This window comes from Pholcus phalangioides, unplaced genomic scaffold (genome assembly GCF_987345545.1).
Source record: "Pholcus phalangioides strain wild (caught in Gottingen) unplaced genomic scaffold, Ppha-v1.0 ptg000027l_1, whole genome shotgun sequence".
Taxonomy (NCBI): domain Eukaryota; kingdom Metazoa; phylum Arthropoda; class Arachnida; order Araneae; family Pholcidae; genus Pholcus; species Pholcus phalangioides.
Window position 1 is genome coordinate 6,354,016 of NW_028301617.1, and position 14,030 is coordinate 6,368,045.

Sequence of the window (14,030 nt, forward strand, 5' to 3'; positions counted from 1 at the left end):
CTTTTTTTTTTTTTCTCCAGTTGATTAATCAGCGACGTTTCATTTTTAGTGTATTAAAATCCTTTCCTTACATGAATGTATACATCCACCGCAATCGTGCTTGCACATGATTTTCAAAAAGGTTGCTAAGATTATCAGTTGACATTCATATTTCTGTTGTTCGGTGTGGAACGAGGAAATACGTACTTTTTATCAAAAATTATGTGAAATATACAAAATATGCCTTAAAATTTTGGAAATATGCTCTATCACGAAAAAATGGTGAAATATGTAAAAAAAGTATGCAAAGACAGAAATTCGAGCCTTAATCATTACATAAGCAATTGGGCTAGTAAAATCCCTGATTTTATAATGTTTCTTCATGTTCCAGTATCAGAAACCCTATGTGTATATATGCTGTAGCCTACATAAAATATAAGACCTAGTAATATTTATATGGTTATTATCAGTGGCAGCTTATTACAGAAAATTTTTGGGAGGGCACGGTCATGGATGTCAATTCATATATACATTAGTCGACTCCACCTTTGACGCTGAGGGCAATGCCGTCCGTATCTCTGCTCATGGGGGGGGGGGAGGGGGCAAAATCATTTTGCATCCGATTATGCTGGGTTTATAACACTGATTTCTTCCCCAAACTCCAATAATCTAAATAGCATTGAATACATAGATTTATTAATGTATGTCTCTCTCTAAATAGAGTATGACAGTGCAATAATGCCATTAGAAAGCATACGGTTTGCCAGTAAGTGCAGTTTTAAGGTGTAATTTTTGGTGGGGGTTTTTTTTTTCAGATTGGGAAAAATTAGAGCAACACTGGCTACAACAATACCCATCAAGATGAACAATAGTGATCTCTCACTTATTATAAGACTATTTTCTGCACTCCTAGTCAAAGATATGAACAAATAATGCTATCCACACATGCTTTTCTCACTTTTGCGTCTTTTTTTTTTCTTTGTTCCCTTTGCACTAATGCATAAAAAAAAAAGACATCACTATTTACAATGGTTTATGGTTGCAATTCTCTCAGTGTGTCAGTTGTAAATTATCCACGTTGAAGTTCCAACATTGAAAAAAAAAAAAGGTATCACATAAGTTGCACGATTCCACGCAGATCAGTGAAAGACTTGTAGGAGATGCTTAAAGTGATGTCCAAGGGTGTTATTGGACAGTTCATAGAGGCAAATGAAATACTGGCACATTCTTTTTCCTGAATTCGATCCAAAAAATGTCACTTTGTTTATTTTACAAGTAGGAAAATATTAAAATTAGCATTTCTGATATGTTTAAGCATTTAGAAACATTTTTTTTACTGCAAATAAAATATAACCATGGAAGTTGTCATTTCTTCCTACATGAGCACCTAAAAAGGAAGTTACATTTACGGTTGTGCATATAAAAAAACTGCCTTTAGTGAGACCTCGCAGCGCTCCTATTTTTTAGAAATGTCCTCCTACTTTCTCCACAACTGTCTTCCCTTCTACTATTCCTATTTTATTCCTCTTTTGTTTGAAGCCAACATCTCGCTACGAAAACTCAGAGAAACCACAAAATAACACTCTCCCTTTTTGACGTTTTATTCAGCTCACTATACTGAAAGAGAAAAGAATTTTTTTTTTTTTTACTTCTACTGCAGCTAGGGATGAGGACAAGCATATCTTTTCGCCGCCATGCCCAATCAAAGTGCTTAAAATGAGCCTGAAGTCCAATGGGGAAAATGTGTTTCACAGATCGTTTGTCATAAAATAAGGAAGACAAAAAAAAAGGGGGGGCAGGCTGCCACAAGAGAGGTCTTCAACCTTTTTCCAGTTGGGAGCATTGCCTGTGCCCATCATCAAACGAGCATCATCTTTACTGCAAGTTTAACATAGGAATACGTGAAATGAAGATGGTTTCTATCCTTGCAGTTCCTTAAAGGTGTTTAATTGGAATGTTGATCAAATACTCGCGAGCACTCTGGGTACATCGGGTTACAAGCAACAGGTTGAAGATGCCTGGACTAGGGGTTTCTCTTTCTTTGAATTCCGTAACGAGCGTTTATCCCTAACGGGATGGACCCCGGGCAACATCTAGAGCACCTTCTGCTATAGAAGGTGTTGGGCAAGCACACATTTTGGCGCCCCTCATAATGTTGGAGAGGTTAAAGAGTGAAATTTGCGTCGTTCCCCCCCCCCCAGTCTGGCACAAGGGTCACCAGACCTGCCTGCACCCCCGTAGTTGTGGCACAAGGGGCCCGTGCCTCCCAACCCGACCAAAAATCAGAAATTTAATATTTCCTTTAAAATAATTATTATATCGAAAGAAAATATCTTTTATATGCTATTTTAACCAATGTCTGTTAATTTAAATGCTTTTAGAACAGTGGTAACTCAAAACTTCTCGGAAAGAAAATTTCTATGCCCCCACCCTACACAGGTAGATCCTGCTACATTGCTTTTTTCTTATATGTAACGTAGCAGGATCTACCTTTGTAGGGTGGGGGCATAGAAATTTTCTTTCCGGCATGTTAAGCAGATGTTCATTATTCAACGTAGGACCACCCAGGACTGAATTTTTCGGAGTACACAATCCCCCCCCCCCCCCACTTCATAATCTCATGAATCATTTTCAATCCACTGCTGGATGAAGGTCTAAATTTTTCCATTCTACTCTGTCTGATGCTTTAGCCATCCAATTGACTCCAGCCACTTTTCTGATCTTGTCGATCCATCTTGCTTGGGTATGCCTTCTCAGACATTTAACACCATGGGGGTACCAATCTACAATACTCGTGGTCCATCTGTTGGACCCAAAACACAGTTCTAGGTATAAGTGCTTAGCTTGAAACATGAAATGTGAAGATAATAAAATTTTCGTGAATTAATATTCATATGATATCATGAAAAATCACGAAATTTTTTTAACATCTGCATGTAAGTTTTCAAGATAAATGAAAACGAAGTTTGATTTTGGTCAAATTGACCCACTCCACGGTTCTAGTGTTAACCCTGGTCTGGTGAATATGATTTGCATGGGGGATATAAAGATATCACGCAGAACCGAAACCGTTGAAGCTATAAAGGGGTCATTCAAGTATTGCGCCAGCATTGAGGGAGGAGGGGTTTCGGATTTGCTAACTTTTGATGACGGGGGGGGGGGGGGTTTTGAAGGTTACTTACGTCATCAACCACCCCTTTTTGATTTTTGAAGGTATGAAATATTCTAAGCTGCTGAAGAAATTTTGCTGATGGGGGAGGGGGTCAAAAATGGCTGAAAATCTGCTTACGTAATACTTGAATGGCCCCAAATATGAAATTTGGTCAGTGAGTCTTTACATTATAAAATATAATACTAAGTTTCTGAAAATTCAACCCTCAAGGGTATTGTGGGTTTTATTCAAATGTTATATGGAGAAAATCATCTGCAATCAGTTTTTAGATGACCAAATCCATGTGAGCGAAGCCGTAAGTAATAGCTAGCATAAAATACAGAGGAAATAACTTTCATGCTGGGAATTTTCGACAGTGTCATCTTAATGCATGCCTGTGTGGGGCAACAAGTGTAAGGGGGCCTCGTGAAAATGAGATCTAGTTAAAATTTTAGATTAAACATCTGGCCTCAAAAAAATTGCTTTGATGACTGCTGTTGTTTCGTGACAATATTATACATATACAGTATGTATCATAAACTAAGAGGGTACTGAATGTTGGTCTTGCACCAGCCCCCCCCTTCCATCCCCCCACGGGCCACTCATTTTTTCCCTAAAGAACTCGAGGCGACCACCGATAGACAGCGCCTTCACTTCCCACTAATGGCAGTAAATTACAATATAGCGATATGGCCAGAGTTGGTGTTTGGTGAAGTAGCCCTCCCCCCCCCCCCCAATATACAAAGGCGTATTATTCAAATCCACTCTTGATCACTCATTCATTTGGTTGCTCACTCACTCCATCTGCTACTAAAACAGACATACACACCTTGTGAATATTTCTCCAGTGAATTGATGCATAACAGAATGTGTTGCATTCCTAAAGAGTAAAAGACGATTGTTGAGGAATGCATGTTGTGTGTTAGAAAAGTGTTGCAATCTCTCTTCAGAAGCAACAAGTCTGCAGGTTATTGCCTGTGGGTAATGAATTTTCAACGTTGTTGACGTGATTGATCTCAGTGGAACTAACTTGGTTTGTTACTTGATAATTTGAAACAAGCATAAGTCTGGCAACATAAATATGTTAACTATGCACGCACCTGCAGGTGTGGCCCCAAGTCTCCTTGCAGCAAATTATTGGCGAACCATTGGTCCTAGAGGCATACTTCAAATTAGAAAAGTATCTAAATACCAAGCCAATGCATCATTCATATTGCAATGGGGTTGTACAGTTATTAAAAGACAAAATAATTCTTTATATGGACACCCTGTGCTAAAAAACAATTAGAAAGTAGTTGCACTGTCCGTTCCTGATGCTAGCAAAAAAAAAAAAAACATGTTTCTATGCATAACTTTTCCAGATTTTTAAATTCAAATATCTAAATGAATATTGCACTTGGAAACGTGATTTTTTTTTTTTGGTCATAGGAGAGAACAACTTTCTATTCAGGTATTTTTAGGACAAAGTAACCAAACAAAAAGTTAATTTCCTATTTTAATAACTACGCAACCCCTTACAATATTAAAAATATATCTTAAATTTACTTGAATGCTTTTTCTAATTAGAAATATGTCTCTAGGATTAATGGTTCGCCAATAATTTGCAGAAGGGGACTTAGCTATGCACCCTGCTTATACAGACATACAAAACACATTTCTGCATGTACCAATTCATTGGAAATTCCATGGAGAAATTTTAACAAGGTACATACATGGTTATGTAAGTCTGTAGCGTGCTCTCGCTGTCACTGGCCATTCACTCCTTCAGTCACTCACTGAAGAACACTTGGTGATGAACTGTGAGCCGACATTGCCATTTGGGGATGTTCCCAGGGTATCTTTTGGTTTGATGGTGTGATGAACTGTACTTAATTTTCTGTGACTTTGCATGTGTCAATGTCAAAGAATTGTGCATCGGCAAATATTTCAGACTCATTTATCTAGCAACTGATGATTAACAAGGACAAAGGGAGGAAGCCAAAAGTTTGAGAACCAATTATCAATTCAACATATATGGAAAACTGGCTGTATGAAGAGATATTGATGTTTAGGAAAGGAAAATTCATCTCTGCCCTCATATTCTCTCTTATATCTTATATCCTGTTCTCTCGTACGCCAGACGAGTGCCTTGCCTCTAAGCTATGAAAGCAGATAGAATATTCCTTCCTCGTAATATATATATGCTGAATGGTTCCCCGTGATGGACGGCAGCAACATTTTGTCTCCTGTGAGGGCAGCGATGAATTTCCCTTTAAACAGCCAGGTTTCTGCATATATATATAGTATTAACAAATGGAGAGGACGTCTTTTTCTACAATTATTAACTCTTATCAACAAACAAAGTACAGCTCTTATTTTCTTCACGTTCTAAACAGGTTGGGATATTTTGGTGACTTGGTTTATAACACAACAAAACTCATTCTGGTAACAGGACTGTCATTCCTTCCGATCACTAGCAATACTATTGTATACACAAAAAAGCTGACAACATTAAAAGATGCATAATTGCTGGAACCAAAAACTTAAGAGCGTGAAGTGTAAAATTTAGAGAAGAGCCCCGTATTTTCGATTCTGCAGAAAATTTCAGCAAGACGAAATTAACATGCCAAGAAAAAAAATTTTCTTTTATTATTTTTCCCCCAAGCTGCCAGCCGTTCATTTTTACAAATTTGTCCTATGAAACCAAATAGAACCTATTTACAAGCAAATATCGGAAAAAACAGAGAAAAAGAAAAAAAAAATGCTAAAAATTCGAAAGCCATGTGTACGAAACTTTACGTTTTTTCACAGGCATAAACACAGTCAAGGTTTACGTATTTATACATGACACTTTGTTTGTTTATACACGGAACTAATTGACAAAACTATACGCCCCCCCCCTCCCTGCAAAGTTTCAAACAAATCCCCAGCATTCGAGCGTTCTGACGACAAAGTCTTCCTCCGGGCACAGGGCTTTGTTGCCATAGGTTCTGCAGGGCTTTGTACATCCATGGAACAGATCGTCATCCAGCCATAAGCCGAACTGACCGCTGTGAAAATAGAAGAAAATACAGTTAGAATGTTTTTTTGAATGCATAATTCATGGGAGGCAAAATATGGCTTTCATTACATTCCTAGAACACAGAGCAGTGTTTCTCAACAAGGGATTTTTTTGGCCCGAGTTTTCTGGGGAAAATAAAAACTAAAATTTCCCATAGAAAGCTCTGATCATCGCAAACACCTGCGCCTGGGATTTGTCAAGCCCTGGACTGGCATAATGTTAAAACTGTGCAGAAGGCGCTCCTCATACTACTTCCAAAATCATATATGACAGTGTTTCTCAACCTATCATTGCGATGATGGCACAGGTGGTCCGCAGACGAACTTGGTAATAAAGTCCCGACCGAAGCATTATAGAATTCTTGTAACAGATATAAGTGCAGCAATATCCTCATCGTTTAAAATAGAAAATTAGACTTTAATTCTTGACCATGTCTCAACTAGAAAAATATGGGGAATTGTGATTCTAAATATGAGATATAATTAAAGGCAAAAAATTCAATTTATGGCGAATTTACTAATTACTGCTGAAGGAGGAAGAAGTAAAGAGAGCTGCTGCAAATTGCAATGAAAAAGAATTTATTTCTCAATGGCATTGATTTCAATTAATCAGGATTTGAGTGACCATATATCATTCAGAAAAGCACAGGAAACGAGAGCTCAAATATGGTAAAAAATGTAACATAAGCAATTTTCACCTAAAAAGTGGCCATAAGTCAGCGAAATAATCATTATTGCTAAAAATTTATCAATTAGTGGGTAATGAAGAATTACTGGAAATCGCAATGAACTAAAAACAAATGAAGTTTACGGATAAAAACTTAGTACACGACAAATATGTTCAGATGAATATTTACAGCGTAATTATCATAATATAATTTATAGTGATAAAATTATTTTCATTTGTAATTTTCAGTAAAGATTGCAAACCTAAATAAGTTTTGTGAAAAAAAAGTGAATCTATGAAACAGTGAAAATGACCAAAAATACAGGAAAATCACTGAAAATATATGGCACATTCCTGCACATATGTATTTTATTTCTGAATTTGAATGCCCTGTAACACGGGATGTATGGTCTCAGCCCTCACACTGTACGTTAGTGGTCCGTTAAATTCTTTCAGACATTTTACTGGTCCTTCGGTTCAAGAAGGTTGAGAACACTGATATAGGAAGCTTGCATAATTTTGAGTAAAGGGAACATGCCTGTCATTTCTAGGGTTAAAGAAAAGCGAGAGCAGCAAGCCTTGAAAAGAAAAAAAAAAACAACCACATTCAATGCACCACTATAGTCACATACAATAGTATAGAGTGTAAAGTGATGGCAGCAATGAACACCTTCTGAAAATTTGCTCCTGCTGCTGCAGGAGCAAGACTGCAGCATAACCCCCCCCCCCCACCAATTCTGAAGCTAGGGTATTTGATGTTGCAATGTGATCAGTAATTGCCATGCACACAGCATGCCTGTTCTCCATTCTTGGTAGCATGACACTGCTGGTGCAACTGTCCCGATTGGCAGTCTACTGATCCTGCACCTCTCAACCTTACCAAACATGGGTGGTGACCAAAGTGTTCTGCTAGACTCATTGCGTCCGATTACACAACATTTTGAAAGGCAAGTATTTTAACTTTCCAGTGCATGGGTTGAGTCTGTATAAGACCCATGCACATACATTTCACTCATTTACCGATAGATGACCGGACCAATTTTCTCTCGAGGTTCTCTCTAATTTCTTTCCGTTGGATGCATTTGATCTGACAGGCACAGTACGACCATTCTTTCACCTCGCTCCACAGCATTAAAACTTGTTGACTGTTTTCATCACAAATACATGGTTTTTTGCAGAAACTTGAGTTTTTTCTTCTGTTGACAAACCTCTCCATCACTTGGCAGATGCATAAATGAACTTAATTAGGTGTTTATTATGCTTTTGAATGTGTTCCCATCAAGCACATTGCGCCCAATACACAGTTAAGCAATGAATGTGCAAAATGAGTACATCCATGCAAAGACCAACACTTTCAGAAGGAACCCATCAGAAAGGCGAAATAAAAGTTTTCTTTTTGATTTGACTTGTTCATTAGCTCCTTCTGAGACAAAGTACAAGGAAGTACCCAAAAAAGTGGCCGAAATTTATTTTTTACAACTTGTTTATCCAATTTTTTAATGAAAATTCTTTAATTTTCCTTGAAAGTGTTTCTTCATTAGAGCTAATACACTTGTCAAATATTTTCTTCCAATACTGAAAACATTGCTGAAATTCATCTGTGGTGATTCCGGACAGTGCCTCCATCGTTTTTGTTTGCACCTTATCCACTTTCATTTCAGGTCTCTTCAAAGAACACCAAAACTCTTTCATTTCATCTCTCTTCATCTATGAGAATAAAGATAAGTCGCAAATCTAATCAGGCGAATAATCCGGGTACGGCACAGAGCCATACTGTTTCTTGTTGACACAATGAAGGATGTGTGAAATAAATCATTGTCATGATGCAAAAACTAATCGCTCGTCGCTCACAAATCGGGTCTTTTCTTCACTCACTGTCGTGTAATCTTCTTAGCAGTAGCTTGTAAAAAAGCATCCAACACACTTGAGTTTTACCCATAGAAGCATCCGTAAGCTGTCTCTAACATCCCAATAGTTTCTGCTGCTTCTTTCCCGAGCAGGAACCAAAACTTCACAGCCCCACAACAGATCAGTCTGCCATGCCCAAAAAAAACAAGGAACAGGCTAAACATCTTCCACAAAAAAATTCACATTAGAATGCCAAACACAACCTTCCCAAGCAACATCACTTGGCACATTCACTCAGGAGGAGTGGTTTTACACTTACCTAGTGGGAAAACCACGTAATACAGATGCTCCGCTCACCATAAGGCAATTCTCGTTACTTTCGTGTACCTTTATATATTAGGGGTATACCAGGCAAAGGATTATTTACTCTTCCATAAAGAATGTAACATGATTCAACTATTTTATCAGAATTTTTTCACAAAATTTGAGTATTCATTCAACCTGTTTACATACTGAGAACAGTAGTAAAGTTGCCACAAGACAAAATAAACATAAACACATAACTTACTCGGATGCTCCAATAGCAAAGCTCCCAGTATTGCCTTTTATGAAATAGCCGTTTTCACCAGTCCAGTGATAACACTAAAAAGGAAGAAAGAAAAAGATTTCAATGAAATTTACGCAACAATATAACATTTTTTGATTAAATGTAAATAATTTCAAGGGCGAGCGTTAAATAATTTAGCTCAGTCAGTATTTGATAAAGCATGTGACCTCGCACTGCACTGACAAAAAATGCCCTCTATCAGGGAAAGTTTTGCTCCCATTATTTTTACTCTAGTTTAGCCTATCAATCTTACAATTGGTTAAGGCTGCATATTGCTCTCACCTCCCTCATATTGTGGATCTGCCTGTAACATTTTTCAAAAGCTTTGTAAACAGGAAATATTGATGAGTATTAGTAAGAATTTAGACCAGTAGTTCCCAACCATTTTTAGGCCAGCCCCACCAAAGCGTCTATGAAATCCTGATGTCTCCCAGTCAGGACCATAACTAGAACTTTTGTCAGATGAGGTACACCCCCCCCCCCACACACACACACACCTCTGCTGTGATTTCATTACAGTTTTTTTTTTTGGTTATGTAAAAACATTTTATTTTTTGCACACTTAAATTTTGCAACCAGGGAACTTTGCTTCCCCCCCCTCTTTCCTCAGTTTCTTTTTATTTGAAAAGACAAACTCCTATTCACATTGAGGGAGCCAAAAAGGTCATTTACTTAGTCAAAAAAGAAAATGGTTCTTAACCAGAGGACTTTGGGGATTTCTGGACATCCATGAGTGTGGATGAGACAGCAATTAACTAATTCTTTTTACATTGCTATGTACATCATGTATATCATTTGTAAAGGGGTCTGTGGCCTTCATTTTTCTTCATTTTACTGACAGGGGGAAGTCCATGGACTTCATTTTATTGGTACAAATTGCCCATGGAACACATAATGTTGTCCTCTTCAAACCTATGATCCCCAAACCCATTCTGCAGGAGAGTCCCTAGGCTGGGAACTTTGGCAGGGCCCCAGGCCAGACTTTTAAGCGTCCCTCGATACAGAATTTGTAGTGTAATAAAAAATGATCAGGTGATCTTGGACCCCCAGCCCTCAACCTTGTGGGGACTATGGTCAAGCCCCTTCCAGAAAAAACAGTGAAAGAAAAATAAAAAAAGTCATAAATTTGAACTGATATAAAAAAAATGGGTGTTCTCTCCGAAAAGTTCCACAAGCCTTAATAGAAAAACTCATTCTCAAATTACCTCCCGGAAATCTAATTGCCTCCTTGTGGGATGTTTGTACCATATTGGGAATCACAGGTTTCAACCATAAAAATAAGTTGTATCAAATTATACCATGTTTTAAGTGGGAACGGGATCCACTGTATATAATACCAGTTAATTAATAGATAAATAATGCACCAAGAAAGAACAGTCACATTATTACAAAACGTGGCACGCAGTTACATCACATGTAGGTATGCAAATGATCAGTGTTGCAAAAAATTTTTTTTGCAAATATTCCTGTCACAAGAGAGCATGAATGTAATTTCTTTCATTGCTCTTTAAAATGGCTTCAAAGACTTCTTTGTGTATCGTACCTCAATTTTCACTTGATAGGCTATGGTTGATTGCTGAAGATGAGCCTAAGATGCTTTCAAAGCCTTTTTGCACAACTGATGAACTTTAAATGAAGTTGCATTATTGGGTGGATAAATCAATGTATTACCCGTAAACATTACTGTCCTGACCAATCTTTCAGGAGATGCTGAAAGAAGTGGATGCATGAAGGTGTGAACATGCACATCAAACAGGCTATGGACACCATAGACCAATAAAACAGTAGAGAGGATTGCTTCATCTGTTGACAAGTCAGATCATCCCCAACAGCAAATGTATCCTGCTTATTCTGTAGAAAGATGTGTGGTCTAGGGAGCCATCATTCATGACCAAGGTCGGACAAGTGCCAGATCGCCATTGTGACTAAAAAGTTGGTATTGGTGTCTAAAATTTTCTTTAAGTAATTACTAAATTGCAGACTGAGAGCAGCACAAAATGTTTGAAATTTATAGCAGTGTGACATTACATGTTACTACTCAGGAAAAAAACCTCATATTCAGTCATTAGTTACCATATTTGTCATTTTTTGATGACTATGACCAACTCTTCAATGTTGGTGTTTTCTTGTTGCCAGATTATGATTTTCTTACAATGCTCCAAAGTGATATGCTAATTAGTGTTATCTCTCAGTGCTGATTTGCTACAATGGTCCTGTGTGACCTTGAAACTTCCTATGTGTGCTGAAATGGTGCTTCCTTTCTCTTCCACTTGTTTTAGCAGTCATGTCTCAATAGTGCAATGCAATCAAGGTTCGATCGGCAGTCGGTCCCCCCTTCAAAGGGTCTTCTCCAATATCATGAACTAATACATGGTCTCCTCTACGGTGAAACACCTTCGACGGGATCCACGATCATGGCGTAATGAAATTACGTTTCTTTGTGAGATCGTCTTCTCTGCTCATGCTACATTTAACACTTCGTTTATCAGTTGCCATATCGATTGATGACTACAGCTGATGTTTCCTTCAGCATGGTGTCGATGAACGCGAGGGTAAACAGAAATCCTTGGCATGATCATATATGTCTGGATGGAGGCTTTTCTTGTCGGCGTGATCAACTGTGTCCATAGACACGGTAAAAGGTGGTAAACCTTCCAGATTTCATGGACTAAACACCACACTTTTGTAATGCAGGATGAAGGAGGATTTTCCTAACTCCTTTGCTGTCGTCGGTCGGTGAGACATTTAAATTTATGTGCAATAATGAATTAATAAATTCTGAATCATAATTTTATATGTTAAATTGTTAAAACAAGAATCGCATATCAAATTTATAGTTTTGTGTAACATTCAAATTATACTGATAATAAATATCCGTTCAATAAAAATCTGCAATACACAAATTACATGTGTATTTTCCTTACAGTCGTCTGCAGAATAATTATTCTTGGAAAAATCAAAAACATATCGGGTATGCAAATACTTATGTTGTAGCAGCATATCTGCCAACATGAAAGAGGGGCACTGTGCCCTGGAAAAAAGTAAAAGCAGAATTATTTCGGACCTTTTTATTCGGGTAAAAATGTTTTGCCACCTAAATTTCTTTTCTGGCACTTAGATTTTTTTTTTTTTGTGATTTGTCCAGCTCTGTTCATAACATCCAGTCATCTTCAGTCATGATACAGGGAACCACAACCGTTCAACCATGTCTGGGAAATCTTACAGCCACATGTTTTATCACTGAGAGCAGGGCTTTTTGGCATAAAGAACCAGCTGGGATGACGACTTCATCAACCTGTGAGAGTGCAAACTAAAGGCCCAGTTGCAACAAGCATGGACAAATCTATTTCAGACCAACATACGAAACCTGTTCATTGTGCTGTTCTCTGTAATAAATAATCATTTCATTTTGATATTGATCATTCGTACATCTCAATAAGACAATTACGCATGCCAAGTTTCGTTCAAATATGAAGTTCCCTTCTTGGTGGGTAATTTTTTTAACAAGAGTTACGTACCATTTTCATTTCTGAATTATAATAAGAAAAGAAGAATTAAAATAACAAAATATATATACCTTGAATTCTGGCTGGAATGTGAACAGGAATGACTCCCCGGTGCCATAAAAATGGTCGCTAATATGCAAAGGGTGAGAGAGCATTGCCCCGAAGAGCTACAAAAACATGTTCGAAATAAGTTACATTACACTGATAATGACAATGCAAATGCTAATAATAACATTGCAATTAATTAAAACAGCAGTTAATTGCAATTTTGTATCAAAATTTCCACATTTCAAAAACAGTAAATTATTAGGTAATTTTACACTGCTGGCCATCCAAAATGAAAATCAGCGAAAAAAGCATCCAATTGGCTTGAAATATGCACTCAGCTTGGACATTATTTAAATGATCAAAATTGCAAAGCATATGCAAATCAGTGATGCCATTTAGAAGTACTATAAAAGCGAAGAAAAGAACGCTGGTTCGGTTCAGAGTACTTCAGAGTCCGGCCCTTCAATGTCCAATGCAGCAGCAAGGAATTTTTACTGCAAATACTTTTGACTCCATGCCAAAGGCATCTGAGCAGCAGTGGTGTGTCGAACATCATAAATGGAAAAACAGATGGCAAGGCATTGTCTTTGCAGACGAATCTCAATTCTGCCTTCAACATCATCATGATAGTCATATTCAAATCTGATAGCACAGCAGCTACAGACTGCATGACTCTTGCATTATACAAATACAAATACAACGCCACAACAAGCAAAACGCCCAACGAGGTGGCTGGCTGAGAAAAAGATGCCCATAAAAACATGGATGTCATATATTTCAAAAATATAGCATATATTTAAAAAATGCAATTAACACAAATTATAAACAATATATACACATGATAAAATATTATACAATGCCCATAAAGAGTACTTATGGTTGTCTTATTCTAAGTATGGATAGCTTCTCGATTTAAACCAACATGTTTATAGTATTTCTTTTTAAATGTGTCAATTGTGTTACAATTTACTACCTCCGGGGGTAAGCTATTCCATTTATTAACAACCCTATTAGAGAAAAATTCCCTGCGACACCATAGCCTTGCATTGTCCCTCACCAAGCGATACTGGTGTCCCCTTGTATGTGCACCACAATATTAATTCATCACCTGGCATTATGGTTTGAGGGTGCCATTGGATTTTAATGCCACACTTGCCACAAATGGCACACCCAATAGCCTCTGTT

At 37.6% G+C, this 14,030-nt stretch overlaps 1 protein-coding gene across 1 annotated transcript in view; it reads right to left on the bottom strand.

Annotated features, from left to right (window-relative positions):
• Positions 1 to 5,727: 5,727 nt before the first annotated feature.
• The window catches only part of LOC149068276 (oxidation resistance protein 1A-like), a 102,973-nt gene continuing 94,670 nt past the window's right edge, over positions 5,728 to 14,030 (bottom strand). Inside the window, exons 14-16 of the mRNA XM_089251802.1 lie at positions 12,869 to 12,964; positions 9,253 to 9,326; positions 5,728 to 6,159 (exon numbers count right to left, since the gene is read on the bottom strand). Of these exons, the coding sequence (XP_089107928.1) occupies positions 6,024 to 6,159; positions 9,253 to 9,326; positions 12,869 to 12,964 (306 nt within the window). The 3' untranslated portion in view covers positions 5,728 to 6,023. The remainder of the gene's footprint in view (positions 6,160 to 9,252; positions 9,327 to 12,868; positions 12,965 to 14,030) is intronic.